Here is a 24,424-nt window from a genome sequence, read left to right on the forward strand (position 1 = left end):
ATTTTGACCTGACAATGTACAGTTCTATTCCAGACTTGAACACCAGCATGATGGAAAGTTGAATACATTGAGGAATGGCAGACACTGAAGTTGTCCTTGAAGGCTTTCTATCAGCCAAGTCAGATAGTCATCTACTCCACAACAGTGCCATTCTTAAAAATGACTTGAAGATAACCTCTTGGGTTCCCTTCCAGGCTTTTTAAAAATTATTTAATCTGCATGCTATATATGGTTGAACCTGATCTCAGTTTTTCCTCAACATATTCCAACAAATACTGCAGAATAAAATAGAAAATTCTGCTTCTGAGACAGAGTGCTTATCAAGGTATCACCCTGCTATGGTACTGTCAAACCAGATCAGTGCTTCAGGGAGTTCTTGAGAATTTGAAACATCTCTCCTTCTACTGCCTTCACATAAAACTTCACATATGGTCAGCTCCCAGAGGAATCTTGCTTCCCCAGAAGCTGTGAAACCATTTGATTCTGATGCACTGCTAACCCCAGTGAACAAGAACAGGTTAGCTGGTTGTGACTATAGCAAGAATGGCTGGAAGCACTACTTGAAAGTTGGAATTGGCTTTATACTGCTTCTCAGAAAACAATCGGACAAAAAGCTAGTTTAGGAGTAGGAGCAATGTCTTTAGTCTTGCTCCTCCTGCTGTCAGTCCAAATACAGTCTAACACTTAAGTTTTCGGTAAGAAAGGAAAACACAGTTAATGTCACCTGTGTGTTCAATAAATGCATATAATTAGCATAACAAAACTCTTGCTTTATATAAGAAAAGTCCAAATGGGTCCACCAGCTTTATAATTAATAACAGCTTCTGAGGAAAAAAGGAGCATCTTCTCTCCAGACCAATGGAAGAACTGGTTTTTTACTTGTCTTTATAGTGTTTATTCTCTTCTGTTGAAAAGGGTGATAGGGAACAGAATTAGAACTATGTCATGTCATTTCTCCCACCTTACCACTAAAAGAGCAATGCATATAAAAGACAGTTTGACACATCACATCCAGTGGATTAGATAGATTTCAATGGATTCATAAAAGCTGTGTAGCTCAGATGTCATAACTACATGTCTAAAAAAATCCTAATCCTCAACTCTTGCAGGTGAGTGTCGATCTCTTCTCCTGAGTAACAAATGAGAGGAGAAGAGGAAATGGCTTCAATATCAGGGGAGGTTCAGAGTAGATATGAAGAAAAAATTCTTCACTAAAAGGATAGTCAAAGCATTTGAACAGGCTGCCCGTCTTCACTAAAAGGATAGTCAATTTAAAAAGGTGTGTAGACATGGCATTTAGAAACATGGTTTAGCAGTAGACTTTGCCAGTTTACAGTTGTACTCTGTGATCTTAAGGGTCTCTTCTGAACTAAATGATTCTATGATTCTATCAGTTCAGCTGTACATGGATGGCCAGTGATTCCCAGATAAACCACCAGCCTTCACTATTCCAAAAAAAGTCATTTGTATTTTAGACACAGCATCATCACAGCATTCAAATTCCATGTGTGATAAGCATTAGCTAAGAAAAATGAAACAGTCCTTTCTGAGGAATACCAAGAGCAAACTGCTTTATCATAGGAAAGTCCTGTTGAAAGTTAGTTGAAATTCCATAAAACAAATTGTTGCTTTAAGGGACAACAGTTGGTGTAATGTCTTCAACTATTAGTATAATCTACAGAAAATTCCAAGTCACGTGACATACATGAAAAACTTTTGTAGAGACTGAACTGATAAGAGCCAGGATAGGTCCCCCAATGTCTTTCAAGTAAAGCCCTTATGAGTGTAACGTGTTTCTAACATGAGCTTTGAAGAAGCTCAGCTGTGTTTTACTGTGCAACTGCATGATCACCAGTATCAACAATAGAAAGCACAGGTTTGCAGCAGCCCACACTACTTCAGCTTAAGATCAAGTGGCCATTCTAATAACTCTAGTCAGTTTAAGAGCTTAGAATCTTGATTCATGTCTCTATATGTATTTATTACCCTCTGAAAGTGAATTACACCCAATTATTTTTAATTCGTTTACTGCTTTCAGTGGAAGAATGTTTAAAAAATGCTTTGCAGTCACACCATGTGAAGGAGTAAACAGCTTATTCCATCATATGAATGAATCTTCCTCAGTAACAGAGTTTATAAAAATCCTACAGTGTCATCTTGACTAAGCTAACCTTTTTCATAATTGATACTTTTATTAAGGTACATTTTCTGCATTTTATGTTCAATTAAGGTCTGAAACACTACTTGGAATGACCTTCCTCCTCTCAATAGTTCAAGAGTCTCACATGAAAAGTTTATGAACATTCCCACAACTCATAGTACTAGAAGGCAGTACAGAATGTTAACTTAAAACAATTCAATTCCCAAATCAACAACTACATCCAACAATTATTTATAGTACATCTAATCTTATCAGATCAAGAACAATCTCTTCTTCCTTACAAAATTTTAACTTGATCAAACTGCTAGCTTTTTTATATTTGTAATATGCACATACACTAAGGAGATATGCATCACTGTGTTAATCGGTTCTCAGAACTTATGAAAGTACAAAATAATACTCGTTATTTTTGTTTTCCGGTTTAAATTATGTTAAGGAGGTTACTGACTTTAGTCCAAAAGCTTAAGGTATATGCTATGACAGAGGCCATGTATGCAAGAGATCAGCTAACAGGGTAAATGAAGGCAGCTGAAAGTAGGTACATGTAAAATAATGAAGCTTTTTAGCAGTAAATAGAAGTGCAATATTTCAAAAGCAACAAAGAACAGCTTTGAAGAAAAATCTTAAATATATTGATTGGTCCTTTTTTTTTTTCATTTGCAGTTCCATTACTTACATACACTAACATGAGACGTTCTTAATATTTTGCCTGTATTTGGAGTTACAATAATATACACTCATTCCAAAAGTAACTAGGAAAAACACTGAACAAAGTTAAACAGTAATTTTTAAAACTTTCAATAAAGGTGGAACTACCTAAACTCCAAGGTATCCGCTGTCAAAGAACATTGAAAATCAAACGATGTTACAAACTGTGTGACAACAGATGTTCAAACAAGGGTCGTAGGATAATTGTATTAAGAGAAAGAACAATCTCTTAATATAAGATGTGCCTCAGAGTGAGCTGATGAGCAAAGTTTCAGTTCATAAATACTTCATCAGCTAGCCCATGTGAATGGAAGCAATCAGAGGTGGTACAACATTCAGCTCTGCATGAAGAAATCTTAAAGTAATATAGGCTTTCCCAAACTACTGAGTTGCAGGAACATTTTTCTAACCTCATCTCCTAGTCCAAGTTTACTTTAACATTCTGCACACTTCGTAATATTGCCTGATCTTTATGACTCTTGAACTTAACCAATGCCATTGAAATTGTAGCAAGTACACAAATCAATACATTCTCACAAGCTGCGTGAAAAACAGCTGGTTCAGGAAGGACCTTAATCCTTAATGCCCTTGCTGACAGAGACTACTATGAATGCACAACCCTTACTAGCTGCCTGACAATTCATGTGTGAACTCAAGTTTTGAGGAATCTTATTTATTTAATTGAGCAACTTAGAACACAAAACACTTCAGAACAGAAATGGAAAGAAATACAACATGGCAAAAGGGTAACTTTTCTTGTAATGTGTATATAATGATCCTAAATGAAGGATCAGTCCTCACAACAAGTTTAAGCAAGTTGGATGTACCACTTGAATCCTAAATTAACCCACACAGGATTTCTTCACAGAAAGGCATAACTAACATTAGACAGGATCAGAGAAGTGAAGAAAAGTGCAATTCATGCAGCATTAAGGCAGTTAAGGGAAACTTTACCTTCGAAGTGGCATATGAAAACATTACGCAGCATGAAATCCTTTGGTCAAATTATTTAAATTTGTTCATATACTGAAAACGCACTATTAACCTCTTTTCAATGTAAGTGAGGTGTTAACAAGAAGGAGCACATATGAATGGAGACAAAACATTGCCTGAATTAACTACTGCTTTGTGAAATGGATCACCTTTGTAATACAAATCAAAGGGAGAACAGAAACAGATCAAGTTTATTCTCCCCAGGACAAAATTTACAAACACTATTAATAGAGAAACTTGTCTTCCTACTTTTTACTTCCCCACACTCTGCCAACCCAGATGGGTTTTCAGTCATCTGGCAAAAGCAGGAGGGAAACCACACCTCTGAGCAATTTCACAGTGGAGATTCCATCACATGAAACACTTAAGCAGCTGCCAAAGCTAAATCCCACTCCTCCCTGTCTGATGAAGGATAACATTTTTTTTTTCTTACCTGATTTGCTGTTTATTGCTCTCTAGCTGGAGCACACAGTACTTTTAGTGGTCACTACTACTACTGCTACACTACAAAAGTCCTGGAACTTTCTTCTTCAGCTATCTTCTCCATAATCGGTGTATCCTTTTGTAGGCAACCAAATGGAAAAAACAATCAATCTAACACCAAGGAAAGCCCAGAAGGGTGGGAACAACAGCAGGAGATGAAAATCGTTAATAGAACAGGGGTTGGAGATTCCCTGAGCCTGTCCAAGGAAGGTCTCAAACACTTGCAAGATCAAACAAAAGTCTACTTTGTATGACCCTGAAGAGGAACTAAAGACTGATAAGAGAGAATAGCCTGCTGAAGGATGGGTAATGGGCCAAGTAGCAGCGGAGTCCGAAGTTTTCTGCAATAACTGGGGGAAGATAAATGTGGAAAGGGGAGATCCCAACCACAGGCTCAATTCAATGCTAAAGGACTTGCCCTGCTTGCGCCCCCCAAAGAAGCATGTGTGCTAATTTACATGGCAAGCAAAGCTGATTTAAGTAAGAGGTAGTCCACATTAAAAGATAAGAATAAAAAAAGGAAGGCAAGTACCATTTTGGGGGGAATAAGAAAAAAGAAGTGACTTCTGGATGAGTGCTCCTACAAGAAACACCCCGTCGGCAGGCCCGATGCTAGACCCAGGACTGGTGATCCCTCCCCTGCTTCTCTTTTCCTGGTAAGTAACACAAGGCATAAAACTTTATACACATGGTGATTGATAAGCATTTCTACTAGCCAATTATTTGCCAACGAGCCTAACTATGGAATAAAGTCTTTGTTTACCTACAGACTTCAGGTATTGTGTATATCCTATTCCAACCAACAGAGTCACCAAATCTGAGGCACTCCTCCCTCCTTGGCAGGACACGACACCTCTCTGGTTTAGCAACATAAACAGCACTCGTTTGATGTTCTGAACTTACCTCAAGCACTATAATCTTATTTTAATAATCACAGTAATATACTTTGCTAACGGATAACTTGTTCTGAACATTTGTATCTCACCTTTGACAGAAGCAATTTCACACAGGAAACATGGCCCTCGTAGACTGCTGATAGGAGTGGTGTGATATTATGTTTGTCTGGAGCCTGTAAATTGAGACACAATTTCACACAGCATTAAAAGGTTTCACTTTCGAATTTTTTTTTGTCAACAGAAGACTGAAGGTAAGGATTTAAAATATCCAGAAACTTATTCCCTCAAGACGTTTTACTCTTCTTTGTAAAAAGAATGGTCATTGTTTAAAAAAAAAAAAGGTAACAGCAAGATGTTTCTTCCATAAGTCTTCTAGGTCTATATATATAAAAATATATATGCTATTTCTATATATAAATATATATTCTAGGTATATATACACACATATATATGTATTTTTAGGCCAATAGTAGAAATTGTGGGGTTTCAGCTGACAAATTTTGACCAATTTACAAACACTACTGCTAATTCTTCCATTTCCCAGCCAGTCTGACTTCAGAAGCTAGTTTTGGCTGAAACATTATTTGGGCTGTCTTCTCTAAACTATAATCCTGGAAAGAACAAGAAATGGAATAACTGCGATGTTCTTTTCCCCTCTATTTTTTACTCCTCTCTAGTTAGAAGGACTTCTGAGGGAGACAGTCTTTTCAGACACCAAGGGAAAAATCCAAGCCATTTTGTTACGGACTAAGTCTAAGAGGTTTTACACATTAACTTTCAGACAAGCATTCTAAAGCATAGTTTTTGGGGTATATGGTTAAAAAATTTTGAAACTTCACTTTATGGAGAACTACACTATTTTGAAGTGCCAATACAGTCCAGCACATCTTTTCACAAAAAGATCCATGCATGTCAAGATACAGCAACATGACTAAATTTGTACAAGTAAGAAAGTCTCAAAAAAAAAAAGCACAGCAATAACAGTTGATTCTACTCTAGCCAAAGATGCATTGCACTGTCTTCTGAAGTCTCTTCCAACAAATATATAGTATGTATTCCATGTAAACTTCATTTAGATGTGATGACTCCATTTATTTTTCTAAACATGGTCAAATTAAGTTTAAACTTTTTATAGCTACAAACAGCTTTTCCTACTGTGTCCAAAAAGAATAAAAACATTTAATAAAAATAATTTTAAGCTTCTAACCTCTAGAAGCCCACCACAAATTAAGTGCATCCAATTTTTTCACTTAATCTAAGTCCTTCAGTAACCTTAGCACTTATACCAATCCCTTGTGTGTGGGGGCAGAAGACCCTAGCATCTGTTTGCAAATTGAGGTACATACATTAATATCAGCTCCTTTCAATAGCAGAAATTCCAGAATCTCAAGCTGTCCACAGTCTGCTGCATAGTGAAGAGGCTTTCTCCCACCTTCAAGTGTCCGGTTGACATCTTCACCCTTCAATGTAAACATAATCTAATAAGCAAAATTTTAGAGCTAACACACCAAGAGCTTGGACAAAAAGTCCAACACTTTCAAATATGCTGAAGAATGTCCCATTGAAATATTTAAGTCATTGCCCAAGAAAACTGAAAATTAAGTTGCTCGATTTCCTTCCCATCATCTATGCATTTAAAAATGTAAGACAATCTTTGTCCCTCCTTCCACACTGCATCAAGTGTATTGAGTACCCAAATGCACTTGGTAGCATGTATTATTAAAAAAAATACCATCAGAGCTTGTAAAAAAACGCTCACATTTTGCTTCTTTGCCTGAACTGAGACCCTAGTTATCTGGCCAAGTTACTTTACCTACTTCTACACATACTGAAGTTTCACACACTGAGAAACCAGATGCATAGAAATAAGTCAGCATCGTAACTATTAGCAAGTGAATACAGATCATCCATAATTAAAAACCCAATTATGAAACTGCCCATTCTGTTTTATAAATAGCACCCAATAATTCTACACGACACAAAAGTCTGAGAACAGTCAACCAAATCAGGACACAGGAAGCTGTATTCTAATGCCACTCATACTAGTGAATCAAGACCTTTCTCAAGGCGTAAACAAAATTTAATTCAGTGAGTGCCTAATCAGCTTTATTTCTTCACCTTAGGTTGGGCAACTAAGGATAAACTGATTTGCTGCACTTCAGTAATGACAAGGTGGTACTGGAAACCAAATACTGACAAGCTATGTGGTAAGTGAGTTCCTTCTTGTTTGTATGTGCAAGTAATAGTATTTTAGGGAGTGGCTAAATTTAGCATCATATCTCCACAGAAAAACAATCAAAAGAATTACAACTGCAGCACCAATTCATACTTCTCTAGAGCCCCTGCAGTTCTCTCAGTCCTGCCCCAAATCTCTAGAAAGTCCACAGAATAGAGGGCTTGACACATCTTCTAGACATTACCTCCCTTCTAAGAATAGAAGGAGGACTGTCAGAAGGAAATCTTATTCTGCATCTAATGTTCTGTATTATCAGTTTTATACTACTGGCCAAGTAACAAGATGATCTCTGAATTCTCTCCTAGCAGCAGGATATTAAATTCTCATAATACACTCTGTTGAAAGTCAAACCAACACCACAGCATTTAACTAAACCACTGTACATTCTGCGGTCTCAGAGGTCAGGACCCAGTTCTTACACTATTGAAGGTTCTGGCTTCAGAGAAGAATAAAGTAGCTGCAAGTAGCACAGTGAAAATAACTCTGCAACTGCTGTTACTGACCCAAAAATATGACTATGGCTTCCAAAGTATGTTGGATATAAGGAAAAAGACAGTTTTACCTATGATTTTCAGAACAGCAACAAATTGTACCTCTAAACAAAGTCCACCGCGCTTTTAGCTATGTGGGCTACCAACACGGTACAACAGTTTATAATGTAAAATTCCAACATGACTAACTGAAGGTCTAACTTTGTTTACCAGTAAAATTGTTGCAGATAGTTTTGTGATGTAACTTCCCTTCCCTTTTGCTAAGCTCTACCCATATGCTTATTTGCACCTTGCCACTTCCCATCAATTTAAAAAACAGCTGACATTTAAATATAACACACAATGTTTGCAGATACATTAAGGACTGGGATGCATAACATTAGCAAGCTAACCACGTAAAAGCCATGCAATCACTACTCTGAAGAGGGCTTTAAAAACTCCTGTTATGTTTGACACATGCTAAGACATGGCAAGTAAGAGGGTAAGGGAGAAGGCCAAGCAAGTAATACCTGGGCCAGTGCACAGTAAAGCTAAAGCATTCAAATTCAAGAACAAGTTTAGAATCATCATGTCTAAAGATTAGAACAGCCTAGCAAAACTCCCCCTTCCTTAAGGTCATAAATATTTCTCCCATTGGCTTACATTATCAGATTATTTCTTTTTTTGTTTTAAAGAATATACCACAGACCCCCTCTGTTCTCTCCTAAGCTGGCTGTAGAATAAATCCCTGCTGGATAATAAACTTTTGGAAGGAAAAAACATCACCTGTATGCAGAATTTTCTCTTAAAGATGATGAAAGCTTACTTACAGGGGAGTACCTAGCAAAAAGTCTGCAAAGATGTCCCAAACGCAGATTACACAAATTTGAATACCAGCATTGAGAAAATGTATCGGCAGCATTCAAAATCAGAGTTTCAGTCTGAATTAACAGAACCAAGATACCCTGAAAGTTACAAAAATAATAAAAAAAAAGCAAGTACTCCTAGATTCTGCAATAAATGGTCAAATATCCAGTTGTTCCATGGGTGTGAAAAGCCACGGTAAAACAGAACACTGAATGTTATAAAACTTTGTTGGGTCTTTTCTACTCCTGGTTCAAGACATATAGAAATAGGAAGGGAAGACAAATCAACCCATTTCATAAAAAGGGATCAAACCCTGGCACAAGCACCTGCTTTAAGTGCAGTCTCTAACACATGTATGTCAGAAAACTCGCAGGACTCGTCATAAGTAATTTTTCCTCTGGCCTTTAGATCTCCTATTTGTGTTGTCTGGGGCATCTCCCCACAGAAGAGCAGTGGTCTCCAAAGTGGGGTGCAAAAACCCAGACAGGTGTGCAGGACAATCCATTGGGGTGCAATAAGAAAAAAATTTTGCACTGTTAATAAAATGTAAAATAGTGTATATTTCAACTTTAATTTCCATTTTTGAGCATGTTTTATAACATACATACTACATAATACATGTATAAAATTTATTTATAAATATAGAGATATTGGTGGAACATGCTGGAAAATTATTTATTGATGAGGTGCATGATCAAAAAGTTTTGGAGGCTACTGGTATAGAGCTCTATCGGTATCCATGGGAACAACAAATTAATTCTTTTTCAGAAGGAGCTTCATGCTGAATAGTTTCAGTAGAAGTTGTATAGGTAAACTGAAAACCCCCTAAACCATACCCCTACACACAAGTTACACAGATTAAAGACCAATTGTCACAAAACTCACAAGGACATCTTTACAGTTTTGCTTGTGCAAAGAGAAAGTGCGTTTAGACATGAAAATACTGATTTCATATCTTTAATTGAAATTCTATTAACATTTTCTATCTTTATCTACACCAGCTTCCATTTATATGCTTAAATAAGTCTAAGATACAAGTTTCATATAAAATCACCTATAAAAATGGGGAAGTCAGGAAACTGCTTGAACCCTCATGTTCCAAATTAGTAATACACAGGTGAAAAAGACAGTAGTTACCAGTTACAACAATAAACATTTTACTTGGCTAGACAGTGATACGAAACATCTAACACCCTAGATAAGGTTATTAAAGATTAACTAAACAAGCTGCTGTTCTCTTTTGAGCTTTGGATATACAATCCTGTGAGTGTTGACTTTTGTCTTCACTGGATGAGCACTCCAAGTTGGATTCTCTTGCTCTTCAACTTGGAAGTATTCTGTTTAGCTAAGCTAGGGAGAGATGTTTACTTACATGGGCAGTTGGATTTTCAGTTCTGACAGCCTGACCAGCCATGACAGACCACATTTTGTATAGGAAAAGCATCTTCTCTATATGGTGACATGCAAAAAGTGATTGACTATGCACTACAGAATTCAAGCATTCGCATTAGCAAAGAAATTATACTATATAGTAGCCATAGCTACAATGCTGATTCACCTCTTCATATGATAAAAAAATACCTAAGCATAAGGTCAAGACTTGAGCCCCTCATAAATAAGGCAGCTCTGGTCAAGGTGTGGCTAATTATGCCAACAAAACAAGACAAAGTGGTCTCTGAAGCCCTATGACAGGCAAAGGCAGGAAAGAGTGCAGGAAGAATTAAAAAAAAAAAAAAAAAAAAAGAGTTCTCTCTATGTAAAGTTTTGTGAAATTGCTGTGTTTTCATATAATATTGGCCAGAGACATTATACCGAATGTTATAAACTCCCGTATCAGCAATCTTTTCAAGTGATGTTTCTCAATACTGAACTTGCAGACAGCAAAGTAAGCGAGATTTTTGGTAGGATAAAACTCAGACTATATTAAATAGCTGCTAAAGGTTTTCTTTTAAAAGACAATACTCTGCACAGGTCAGAACACACATGAACTGCCAAAGAGCATGATTTTTCCTTTACACCCGTAGGAACAAAATCTTACATACATTAGACAAAAAGTGATAGAAAATTTTCCCAGGAACATTTAAGGGACTTTTGTCATCTTCTAGAATCTAACATAGCAGCAAACTAGTTAATTGTTACGAGGGTACTTTGAAGGAGACTTAGTTAAGCCAGAATCAAAGAATCATATTAACTTCAAAATAAAAATATATTTTCAAAGGCCTGAAAGATTACTTAGTTTCACTTTCTAGAGTGGACCTACACATTCACTAAGAATTGTGTAAACCTTTGTGCAAAGCCTCAGAAAAGAATTTGCCCTTGCAAAAGGAAAGACATGATCACCTTTTAACAACCTTCCAGAATATGCTGAGTTTACTTAGTCAGACATTTAAGGCTATGTCTGGTATAAGCCACATCAGTAATGTTTTTCTTTGCAGATCAACGACCTAGAGCACCAGCTATGCAGTAACATTAAAAACCAGTTCAACACATGAAACATCAGAACCAGCAGTCAGCAGGTATCTGCCTTAATCCCCTCTATTAAAATCAGATTACAGGTAAAGAAAAGCCTCTCTGTGAATCTCCAGTTACTAAACAAGACGGCATGAGAAGATTTTTATAACATGTTAATCTTATGTCCTACTTAGAAATATCACATACATGGATAACAGAATATTCAATTAGAAAGGCTTTAAATATCATATTAATTTTTCAGTGAAGGACAGGAAAATAAAAACTCAAAGCTCAGCTCTAAATACTTTCAAGAATTTTCTCTGCTTTTTAAATAACTAATAGTAGGGTTCATTATAGCATCCTCCGAATGCAACTATCATCCACTTTCTGTAATGGAGCAATTAAATCCAAAAGATCTGTTCTAACTAATTTCTTAAGTGAGTGCTGTCAAAATTATTTACTCTTGAACTTTCTTGAACTTAATTCTTCAACTAACCTCTATCTCACACAATTTCCTTGCTCCACTTTTTCTGCCAACATACCTACACAAGCCAGGCTGTATCTCATGTCCTTTTACAGTTAAAAAAGCCAAAGCTTGCCTGGAATTCAGTTCCATCCCTGTGCACTCTGAGAAAGTGCCTACATTCTTCTTTGTTACCCACCCCCCAATTCCACTTTTCATGCTCCCCCTTTTCATACCTAAGATCAGAGAGGAGTCCCCTGACAGCCAAGCTGCCCTCCTGCTGGATGTCCCAAATCTGGAAGGATCTGCACCTTAACAGCTGCCTTGAATAAATTCTGCCAAATTTAATTCCTTATTCTTTTGCAGCCCAGTTGAAAGTATGAATCAGATTTCATTGACTTTCGTCCCTAATGCACATTATGAAATCAGCTCAATGGAAATGTTGAATAAACAAGTTTAGTCATAAATTACAAGTTCTGAAAGTCTTTATTTACTGGGCATATTATTTAATCACACCAAACTGACACTGTCCTTGAATAGACCCCACCTTTTCTGTAGGCTTTATTACACAGACTGTATTCTATGCACCCCTTCGTCTAGCTTTACCTGCTAACCCCCTGCTTTCCCAGTTCCCATCAGTTTCAAAGGCATCAACACTTAAAGCGAAATGAGCTGAACCAAACTTCATCTAGTGCCACTCTAGCATTTCTACAGGATATTCCATGTGCTTCAATCACAGGCTTACGTTGCAGTGGCACACCAACCACAACCAAATTCGAGCCAGCTATTCACCTGGGCACCATGGTTTGCCAGTAGTGTTGCTCTAGAATATTATTGCCATGCTATTAAAGTCACAGCTCACCCATCAGTTTAGCACCGATTTTCTCCTGTGTAGCAGTTACAGTATCACTACTCTTATCCACAGTTTGATCCTTCTCACCTCTGCATCAGAAGTAGTGGCTGAACGATGAATCCAATGAAGGAACTAATCAGTATGAGAATTAACTTGCTAATTTTCTCCTTTCCAGCTAAATCCATTCCTTCATCTGACTCACCACTTGGCACATGTACACAGCAGAAATAAGTAGCTGGGATTTACACTGCAGTTCTACCACAGGAATAGAAGCTGAAAATTGTGACCTCATTAAATCCTATTGCATAGTCTAACTGTATTAGTAGAGCAGTATCTGTAATACTGGTGGCATTAAAATGCTCTTTCAAATTTAGAACCAACTCCATATTCCCATCTGTACTTATCCTGCCATGCAGAAATAACTTCATCTCCCTATTTCATGCACTCTTTTCATTCCGGTTTTAATGAAGGAAACCTGATTCTATGCAGTCAGATGCCCTTGGAACACAGGGAAGCATCCTACAGGAGCTGCACTACTGGGTAATTCCTATCTCCATTGTTCCGGAAAAAGATGAATTCGCTGTACAACCTGTTGCATTACTTATATCTCTCGGCATACAAAGGATAGCCATTGTTACAGGCTATTAGGTTACGCTGACATTTTAAATATAGAAATACCTTTATTGTTGTCTGAGTGGGAAAGAGGAACAATGAAAAAAATCTCTTTATTAAGAAAAGTTTAAGTCCTATGGATGAGATATTCCAATTATCTTACTGCATACTGAGAATACTACCTCCAAACACTTCATATTTTACTGCCTTCCTGTAGGCCTTTGTTCACACTGGGTTTATTGGTTTTTTTAAAAAATTCAACAAAGAGATCAAGTGACACAGGGCATGAGAAGCATTTCAAGCCAATCTCATTGTACAGATCTATAGCAAAAGGTGTTAAGAATTCAACTCATGGAAAGCATCTCAGGTTTTGAGCATTTATATTACTCAGTGTAGAAACAATACGCAAGTATGTGTGGACGAAAAAGAAAAATTTAGGTATTGTACCTTCTTGTTTCTTTGTCACATCTCAGTGCATGGTCTTTATATCAGAAGAATCATGCTTAATATTCCTTTATGCACTGTTAGCAACATTCTTCACTTTTAAAGCACATAGTGTAACAACAACAACAATATCCTCCTGGGAATTTATGCCAGAAGAAACATTAGGAAACAAGTGAAATTCAGTGTAGCATCTGCTTTCTATATTCATCTTCATAAGTTGTCTTTAAAAAACAAATTTTAGTAGATAGGTAGGTAAGCTTTGATACACCCAATAACAATGATCAGAGGCATAACTGAAATATAAAAATCTTTCTTATAATGTGATATTCTGAATCCAGAAATCCAGAAATTAAATTGGGTCACCTGACCATGGTATTTTCATTCAATCAGAGGGGGATTGAAAATGCCATGGTCAGGTGTCCCAATTTAAATTTAATTTTGTAAAATGAAACCGGGACAAGTAAACTATAATTTATGTGTTAATGTTGGATACAATCTGAAGACATTTTGCCATAATTGAAACTATATTGGTAGCCACTGAAGGAAATCTTTCCTTCCAACCTAACTAATTTTTAGGTTTTACACCTAGTTGCCTGAAATAGTAAATTTTATGGTTTTAAGTGGAACACAGATAACCTGAGTTTTAAGTCACTTAAGAGCACTGTATTCCTTAGTCTTCTTAAAGGAGAGCAAGTTTGGACAAACCACACCTTGTATAAAATTATTAGCCATATACTCTGCCACATTAAACTATGACATACACGAACAGGGTTTAGCCGAGAATCTTGCACTTCCACAATGGGAATGTGGGGGATGTAGCGGAACTAATATATATTAATCTTCCCCTAACACTCTCCTTCATTTTCTCAAACTTTGAATCAGCTCACACCCCTTCAATCACTGTCCAGTATAACTTTTTCCAGACTCATCCATCTCTGGAAAGATTTTTTAACAAACAAAACCACCGCCCACAACATAAGTACTCTGACGATAAAAATACATTCAGCTATCTTTGTCATCCTACTTGTATTCTCAAAATAGCTGTATTTTACGTATTTAAGCCAAAGTTCACTGCATAAACCGTGTTCCAGTTGTAAGTTCATAGACTTTTCAACTGCTTATTGCTGTCACATGTCAGCTCTGGGGCTCATCTAATCCAAAAGTTACCTCTCTAGCACTGCAGATCTGAATATCTTTATTAGGAATCCTTAATAACAATACAACAGAAACAAATGAAGAAACCCCTATTTTCTACATACTTCTGTTCCTCAAGGTCAATTATCCTACAATTCCAAAAATAAAATATTAAGCTCACAATTAAGTCAAATAAAAACTTCTGTCATTATTCTCTTTGCTGTAACAGTAAAGACATAAGATGATGGTTTTACATAACTAATCCATGGGTCACAAACACTAGCAGTAATGAAGGAAAACTCAACTACCACACTTCCTGAGACCTGACTAATAATCTAAAAATATAAGGACAGTTTAATTCTACAAGCTTGTAAGCCTAATGACTCATGGAATCACAGACTATTTAAGGCTGAAAGGGAACTCTGGAGGTTTTCTAGTCCTAACATCTGCTCAAAGCAGGTCCAAACAGATCAGGCTGCTCAGGACATTGCCCAGCCGAATTCCACACACCTCCAAGGACTGAGGATTACACAAGCTCTGTAGGCACAAACCCTTCCCAGGGTTTGATCATACTCACAATGAAGTATTTCTCACATTCAGACTGGAACAGTTGCCTCTTAACACTTTCACTATGCATCTCTAAACAAACCTCTCTATATCCTGCCCTTGGTAGAGAAAGACAATAAAAAGTTCCCAAAAAAAAAACAAACCAAACAATCAAAACAAAAACCAACAAAAAACCCCAAACCCAAATCACCACAACTGTAAACAGCATCTCTTTGTATGTCCTCAGCAATCCTGATGGCCCCCAAGCTCTTGACTCTCAATATGTTCCAGTATTCAATGTCCCTCTTGTACTAGGAAGCCCAGAACTGGACACAGTGCCCAAATGCAGCCTCAGAAGTGGTAAGAAGGGAAACATTTCTTTCAACCTGCTGGCTGTTTTCTTGCTAACACAGCTCTGTATGCTGCTGGCCTTCAATAACACGAGAGCATGCTGCAGACTTATCTGCAGCTTGATGTCTACCAGGACCCTGAAGTACTTTTTCTAAAGAGCTCCTACTTAGCCAATTAGTCCCCAGCTCGTACAGGTGCATGGGTTCACTTCTTTTTATCCTATTGTCCTGAACAATAAAGACATCCCATTGTCTAGGTCACCAATAAAAACGTTAAGCAATACTACTACTACCAACCCCTGATAGACACCACTGGTAACCAGGCACCACTTAGAGGTGACACTGCTAATCACAGCCCTTTGAGTCCAACAGCCCAGCCAATTTTCCACCAACCTTACAGTCCACATACTGCAAACTTTGACTTGATCTCTCACTATATCCTTACAGCAAAAGTCTTGTCAAATGGGTTCAAGGAAGAAGAGGATTTGCTGCATAGCCTTCCCAGAGACTGAGGCTAAACTGACCCACCTACAGCTCCCCAGATGTTCCTTCTCACCATTATTGAATATGTGAGACATTTGCTTTCTCAGATTCATCAGAAACATTCCCCCAGTCACTAAGGCCTTTCAAAGATGACAGAACAGCTGCACAAAGACATCATACAGGTCTGTCAGCACCCTCAGATGCATCCCACCTGATCACATGGACTGGCGTATGTCCAGGCTACTTAAGGAATTCCCTAATTCCATTTTCCTTTACCACAGACAGTGCTTCATTACCAAAGGCTCTCCTATTAGGTGGAGGGCCCTGGAAGGCCTTACCAATAAGAAGGGCAAAAAAGCTTTTTATGCATTTTATCGCTTGGTCCTCTGCTCAACAAAGCAGTAGCTCCAGATCTTCCTTTGCCTTCCTTTCATAATCAGTCACTAGCCCCTTCTACCACTACTACCGATTCCTTGCTAGTTTCAACTTCAACTGAAGTTCAGCTGTCATACTCCCATTCCTGCATATTTGTGCAATGTTTCTACATTCCTTCCACTGGATCATTTTGCTTTCACCTTCTGTGTAACTCTGTGTATTTTAAAAATTCCTCAAAATAGTAAGTTGTCTGTCCAAGTAACAGCCTTGAAAAGCACTCTCTCAACTCAACATTTCTCATTCTGTCATGAGTGAGTCCCTGAACAGAAAGGCCCTTGAAGCATCTTAACCTTCTTCAGCCAGGCTGCAGTATCATCTATATTCAAATAACAAAAAAAAAAAAGGCAATCTGACCTTCCATCCTAGAAACAAAATTTTATAGCTTGCCTCCCTTGAACTCTTCTTCCACCAATCAGTTGCTTAAGGACAGAACTGGAGCCTCAAATATCCCAGTTTTCAATTAACCTTCTCTAAAGGTTTCAGAACTAAAACTGAATGCTACAAGTTCAAACACAAAAACACTCTCATTTTTTTACTTTTGCCAACACCAAAACCTGAGGTTTACCACCGAAAATTCAAGTGCTCCTACTTCAGTTTCCTTACTATTGACATTTTCTCACTATTGAAACATTCCTTGGACTTCGGTACAGAGAGCCCAGATTCCTCATATGACCTGATGGAGAGTGCTCTCATCCTCCTCAGTCCACCTTTGGAGTGGTTCCATATGTATACCATTCTGTAACCCTCATTCTCACCTTAGGACTGCCAAAGAGCTGATTCAAGCACTGCTAAGCTTAACTCAAAGTTGGATTTGTAGGTGTCTTTTGTTCCAATCTATGTATTTCTATAAAACATGTTGAAGAAATCTGACAGCATTATAGAACACCAGTTCCTAACCACAGAGCTCACTATGTAAAAGTATTCACCTGGTCTGCACTTTAGGCCTTCAGTTCAATAACCCCACAACACTCGTCTTTTGAAGTGGTGCTGTAATTCAGCCGAGTTTTTCCCCCCTACAAGAATAGCCTCAGGTTCTAAAAAGCAGCATTGACTTTAAAGTAGTTTTCATTCCTGCCAAAATATAGACTGATCTAGCTAACCAAAGTCTACACTAGCACTTTCACTGGTCCTTGGAGGTTACCAATAGAAGCACTCTTAAATGAATTCAGTAATTCAGGCCTAATGGCTTTTGCTGAAAAACTTATTACTAGTTTTCAAGTGTTAAAATTTACGCTACTGAAAACACCTTTGAGTAGTGGGAACAATAAAACGATCTCTTCTTCCAAGCTGGTTATACAATTTTCTCTAGAAATTTTGTCAAGTTAACTTGACGTGGAGCACTAGCCTGAAGCAGTTTCTGCTGGGTAGAGCAGAGAGGTTAGATATCTGCATCCATTACTGAAACTGTCTCAGTTTTAAATTGCTACAGTAGACATACCCTCACATCAGCTATCTTAACACAAACCTGACTATAACTGAATCACTTGTCTAGTACTTTAGACAAGGAAACCATTTTTATAAACTTCTGGGTATTTCATCATAAGCCTAGACTAACATGCTATTTTCAATTCCTGCCCACTTTTATTGATTAGAAACAAGAAAAATTCAAGTGATCAGCTCATAACACAAGTCAGTGCAGCATATTATTTAACTTTTGTACATTTTTTTGTGTAAGAGGAAAAAGCTCTGACACATGATGCTACATGGATTGCTGAACTAACAATTGGGCAGAGCAGGTCAAAAAAGATAAATTCCACATTTGCCCTAACTTGATGCATTAAAAAAAAAACACTCAAACAATGCAGGAGGACTAAGGAGATGCAACATTTTTCTATATATTCTGCTCAGCTTTACTATGCTCAGATTACTGAGTCTCAAGTTTTCTTGTCTCTATCTTCTGATTCACAAGGACAATGACCTTGTTGCCCCCTGGTCAATATTCAACCTAAAAGCAACAGTGGAACATGGTGAAGTAACTAATAAAGGCTGTGTTAGGTCCAAAGAGCAGAAAGGGAAGGAAAAACATTGTGTTGTAACTTGTGGATAAGTTATGATTTTGAAGCAGATTTCTTCAGTTAAAAACCAGCAGTAAGTTCTTGCCAAAGCTGAGAAATCAACCCATTGTAACTGCAAGTAGGCAGTTTCCCATGGCAACTGCAAAAAAATTGTGCAGCGTCCAAGTTTTCATTTGAATCCTCTATATTTTCAAAAATTACTTATTTTCAGCCCATTAAGTAAATTAACATAATCCAGTCTCATCCAGCCTGCCACAGAGAGACTATTGCTGCTATTGCTCAGTGGTTCAGCAAATCCTGACCATTCCAGTAGTTTTCCAACTGTAGCCAGCATGGAGTACAGTTGTCTGTGGACAACTGAACAGAAGCAAGCGACCTAGATATATTGTATGGGATAACTACTTTCCACTTCAAGTATTTCAGAAGATCTAGAAGTTCTTTGGTTTTTGTTTAATGGCTGAGAGGGACTACATTAGCTAAGCCTTTCTACTGATGATCTTTGTGTTCATGGCAAGAGATATTTAATAATGCCTTTTTGACACTGACAGGTTTTTTTATTCCCTGTCCTCTATATTTCATAGCCTGGAGCAACAAGGTATTTTCTCCCAGCCGTCTTCTTTCTGCTGTGTATGCTTTGGAGAATATTTGGGACAAGCTGTCTTTACACCTTCCTCTTATCACATCTTCCTGAAACAGACAGAAACAGCAAAAACATCCACAAGAAACCCTGTAGATGATTATCAAAAAGCAAAATCAAGTTAACAGATGTTGAGATGGAAACTTCTTGAATACAGAAAGTTAAAGCTCTGTGGAAGAGGCTACGGACATCAGTAACAACTTGTCATTGCTGTTCTGGATCCACATCTAGTCTTTGTTATTAGTTTTGCATGCCACATCCATCTGACCATTTTTTTAAAAGTTGAAAAAAGGCTACTCAAAGGATTACAGCGTAACATTCCTGCTAAAAGACCCTCACCCATTTACCAAAAAGAGGTATATGTTCTGATGACAGTATGCGTCTCTCCAGTCGGCATTTTGCAGCAAGTTCTACGGCCAGAGCAGACAGATGTAGATGGCCATGTATGTTTAAAATTAGTATCTACTTTGCAGTTCTCTGCTTTGATAGAAGCCTCAACTGCTAATGATAACTCTAATACTTGCTCTACACTAGAAAATTAATTATGAACCTCATGCTGAATTTTGCCTGTCTTGATATGGTATTTAAAGTACTTTGAAAAGCTTTTATAAACACCCCTACACTTATTTTGGCTTAAGCCAATAAGGTACTTAGCAAGCGTAATTTTCAGGTTTTATTTGTTAGTGGTAAAAAAATACCTAGTTTATCCACGATAATCAAATGCAATGTGAAATCCTTTGTCTCAGTCAAAAGAATACAAATCCAGAAGCAACTGCTAAATAAACTGAACTACTGAGCCATCTGTGCTTCAGTTGTATCGGCATTTTTAGAGACAAACAAACCTGATACACAAGTTGTTCTGTAGAACAGTAATGAACCTACTGTTTCCTAGCTACAGCTTCTAGAAACTCATGCTACAATCCCAGCTTCAGAGCTGTGTCAGTATGTGCATTATTGAAAACAGTTGTTTCACCTCCCCCACCCCCAGCCCAAAACCCTTAATCTAAGACTTGAGCAAGAAACAGTGGAAACCACTCACTACTTGCATTAGCAAGTGATGAAACAGGAATGAAGGGACCAGTTTTGCAGCTTCTCTTAGCTCTTACGAATTCCTATTTAAAAGCTGTCCAAAAGCACTCACCTGTCAGTTAAGCAACAGCTCAGAGTAACAGCAGCAACTAGTTCTGACAGAATAAACTGATGCTTATTTTTATGTATTATTACTTCTAACAAGAGACTCTGTTCAGAGTACTACTTCTAATTAATGAATGTCAGTGCGCTAAACATTCTAGATTCTGAACTGAAACAGTCAGTGATCAGACACACTGAGCTATCTCTGCTTAGAACTGTTAGAATTTGGAATTAAAGCTAAAATGCTTTAGTTGTGGCACCAAGGCTTGTCTATCAGACATGATACAGTGGCCACAACCAAAAATAAACCCATTTAACTACTAATTCTTAAGGAATCACAGACAGATCTAATGACTTTATACCCTAACTTGACATAAAACTAATGTTCAGTCTAAAGAGACGTGTTAAGTACTGTACCCAATCAACACAGCAGTGGTCCATTTTCACAGGCAACACTGAGCTGACCTAAAATTGTATTTCCTGCAGAAATGACTTGCCAGACTCCACATTTTAACACTGCTGCATTTTGATCCAATTTGGTTGATACCCACTCTAAGACTATACCAAGCAGAACATATTCCAGCCCACATGGATGCCAGATGATTGCTAAACAGCAGACATCAGCCATACTTAAACCAGAAATCAGATAAGGTCGCAGTAATTCAGTACTATACCATCAGCAGATTGACAACAGATGACACTACCAAACCAGAAAAATACACAGAACACCTGTTCGTGTAGTTTCACACAAACTCAAGCTTAACATGTCAGATCATCTAGCCACGGAATTATGAAATCAAGTTTGGACAGATAAAAATACAGTGCCATGTTTTTCTTCCTTGGTGCACTAAGTTTGTTTTAGAATAAGATATTAAGTTCAAGGATAAAGCAATCCAAAGGTTTAGTAATAGGATTCAGGCTATTTCCATCATCAGATCACTGCTCCAAAAGTTAACCAGCTGAGCAAAGAATAAAAGCTATTACCATCCAATCTGCACTTAGTTGCTAGCTTTGAATTAAAGAATTTCAGTCACTGTAAAAGCCCCTGCATCAACATCTATTAAAATCCTCAGTACACATTGTCCAAAGAATGCACAGGAAGTGACTTTTCCTTCTAGAAGAACAATAGACACCAGATATTGAGTTTCTCTTTCAGTAGATGCCACCTTAATATTTCAACTTGTGTGCATAATCTAAAAAACTAAGAACACCAATCCTTCCCCCCGCAACTAAATATGAGTTCTCAGATTTAAGGTTGTACTCAGTCATGAAGATAGGAGAGGATAAACAGGAAGATTAATATATCTTTCAAAAACTACTGGCATAATTTCAAAAAACTACTGAATTTCAATGTCATAATTGAGGCTTAATATCATAAGCATTACTTACTTCTCTAGAATATGAACAAAGGATATGTCCAAGGCAAGATCAAGTGTTCTGTTACACCCAAGCTTAGCTTCTAAGTAAGTTTTGCTATGAGATTAACAGGCATTATTTTGCTGTGCAAATTGAATTCACATTTTATTCACACAACAATGCATAAAACTATATGAAATATCAAAAGCATTATTAATGAGTTCTAGAAGATTTGTGCCTTAACACATTTTTTTGTTGAATTGCTGAAGCTGTTTTTGATTCAAATCACACCAAAACAAAACACAGAAGTAAAACACTTAAACATAAAAGCTGTTTTAAAATTCACAGAAAAACCACTGTTTTCTAAGCAGTATATACTTTAAAAAATATGCATTAACATCCACAGAATGGCTCTGTAAACCAATTACATACACTTGGAGTATTCAGCTCCACTGTAATACTTTCATTAAAAGTTACCAATACTGATATTGCATTTTTATAATTTAAATAATCCATCTACAAAAGTTAAGCTATTTTCTCCAGATTTCAACAGGAATTACTATTGAAAATACTTTAGTAAATACAGTCTACTAACTTGTCACAGGAACAGAACTGAAGACTGTATTTCATGTTATAGTCTAATTGAAGGAACATATTTTAAAATCAAGTGTATTTACTGTTGAGTTATTATCTACAAGGTAAACTTAAGTAACAGATAATTAATGCTTTATTACAGAGCAAATTCAAGTTTTTTAACCATGCTAAAAACCCTTTAGCCAAGGAAGAGTTAATAGTATTATTGAAGTTATTGAAAAGTCAGCAACCCAAGAAACAAAGGCTCTCCCAAACGCCTCACTAGAATACAAAGGATCCTGCAATTATTTTTTTTATACAGGGCATAGATAGAAATGCAGATCTCACCTCACAGGGACTCTCCTGACCAGTCTTTTTTATATGAAGATTTGAAACCTCCTCCTTTCAATTCCACACCTGAATCAAGTACTTGAAGTGTTTTAGAACAAACAAAAATGGTTTTAAAGCATTTATTGCTTATGGTGTTTGTATTCACAGCATCATTAACAAATCAGTTTAGAAGACAGATGCTGATGGTAACCGTTCTAAGGACAGCCTCTATCTTATTGTCTCAAATAGCTTTCCAGCTCATCTTTCCTTCTTGAAGCTAATCACTAATTTATAGGCCACAAGTGTGTTAAAAAGCAAGTTCATAAATTACTGGAGTTTGGGGAAAGAAAGTATCAGTCATTCAACAGTAATTATCAAGACTTGATCTTAGCTCATAAGAAACTTCGAGCACACGATTCTGTTTTATTAACTGACTCCATAATTAGATACACTTCAGAATATTCTTTGAACTTTGGCTGAAAGCATGACAGGCAAATGTCCAGAACACATTTCTAGTGATGTTTTGGTCTGTTCAGCTTATTAGCCACTGTGTGCAATTACTCCATTTTATTTTCAAAGTGTAGCTGAAGGCGAAGTAAAATGATTTTACCATTTCCCTTTTGGCCTGTAACCAATGAGGAAGGCAGCAATATACATAAGAACAGACAAAAATCTAGACCATACTCTAATCCTTGTTGCAGCAAGAAAGTTACAAAAATTCTTTCATTGGAGAAATGCAATAATGCTTAGTTCAGTACAGACTCATAATATATTATGAACTACACTACAGACAAAAGACTAAAGACCATAAAAACGGGCAAAGTGCAAAAAAGCACCAAAACCCCCAAACTACTTCAAAGCCATATTTATGTTCAGATGCATTATGAGTTTACAAGACCGTGTTTCTCTGTCCTTTCCCACTTTCTCTCACCAGGACTTCAGTTCCTTTCAGGATAATACCAACTTATTTTCTGTCCTTTTCTTGGTTTGGTTTTGTTTTGTTTTAAAAACACCACCAAAAAACCCCCCAACAACCCCCACACAAGTACATTCCAGTCAAACTAGGAATTAAGAACTGTAGCTTGTTCAATAGGACTTACTAATACTAATTACTTCCCAAGTCAGAAAGCAACACAGACACTAGTCCCTTAAACATTTAAAGGAAGCTACTGTATCCCTCCCCGTTTCTGGCACATGATTGCAGAATTTGCCATTGGTGGTTGCAATCAACATAAGCTTTAGCATCAATTTGCAATAAAAACAACCAATAGCATATCCAGCACCCAATAAAGATTTCAAACTCTTTACTACGAACTGTGCTAATTTGTTCCCAACCCTTCTGATAACAAGCTAAAGCAGAAAAATATCTAATTGTTCAAAACTGCTGAAACTGCAACATTTAAGAAAAACAATTGTTGTATAACCAACTGGTCAGTTATTGGGACTTATTAATTCCAGTCAATGCTTTTGTTCTAGCAATAGAAGATCTGTCTACACAAATGACAACCGCCTCTTTCCACAGAACTGTATTGGCTGGTAAACACAACATTCAATGTGGAGCTTTTGCTAGGCGGGAATTAAAACTAGTAACAACTTCATACAAACCTTCCATTTCCCAAGTGTGCAAATTAGTTACAAAGAAGTGACTTTGTTTGCACTTTTGTCTGGACACATATTCAAGTTCAAATAAGCATAAACATAAAGCCATAAAAAACCCTCAAAAAGCTATGAACACTTGGCTGGGGATCCATATAAAGAAAAAAATGAGTACAGGACTGAAGCAATAAAATTCTATAC

General features: G+C 37.1%; 1 protein-coding gene across 2 annotated transcripts in view; it reads right to left on the reverse strand.

Moving 5' to 3' along the window:
- Positions 1 to 24,424, reverse strand: part of MTPN (myotrophin) — a 44,231-nt gene that overhangs the window by 12,800 nt on the left and 7,007 nt on the right. For both annotated transcript variants that reach the window (XM_040595140.1, XM_040595142.1), the window contains exons 2-3: positions 6,588 to 6,701; positions 5,331 to 5,414 (exon numbers count right to left, since the gene is read on the reverse strand). In XM_040595140.1, coding sequence (XP_040451074.1) covers positions 5,331 to 5,414; positions 6,588 to 6,701 — 198 coding nt within the window. The remainder of the gene's footprint in view (positions 1 to 5,330; positions 5,415 to 6,587; positions 6,702 to 24,424) is intronic.

The sequence above is a fragment of the Falco naumanni genome, chromosome 5 (genome assembly GCF_017639655.2).
Source record: "Falco naumanni isolate bFalNau1 chromosome 5, bFalNau1.pat, whole genome shotgun sequence".
Classification (NCBI taxonomy): Eukaryota; Metazoa; Chordata; class Aves; order Falconiformes; family Falconidae; genus Falco; species Falco naumanni.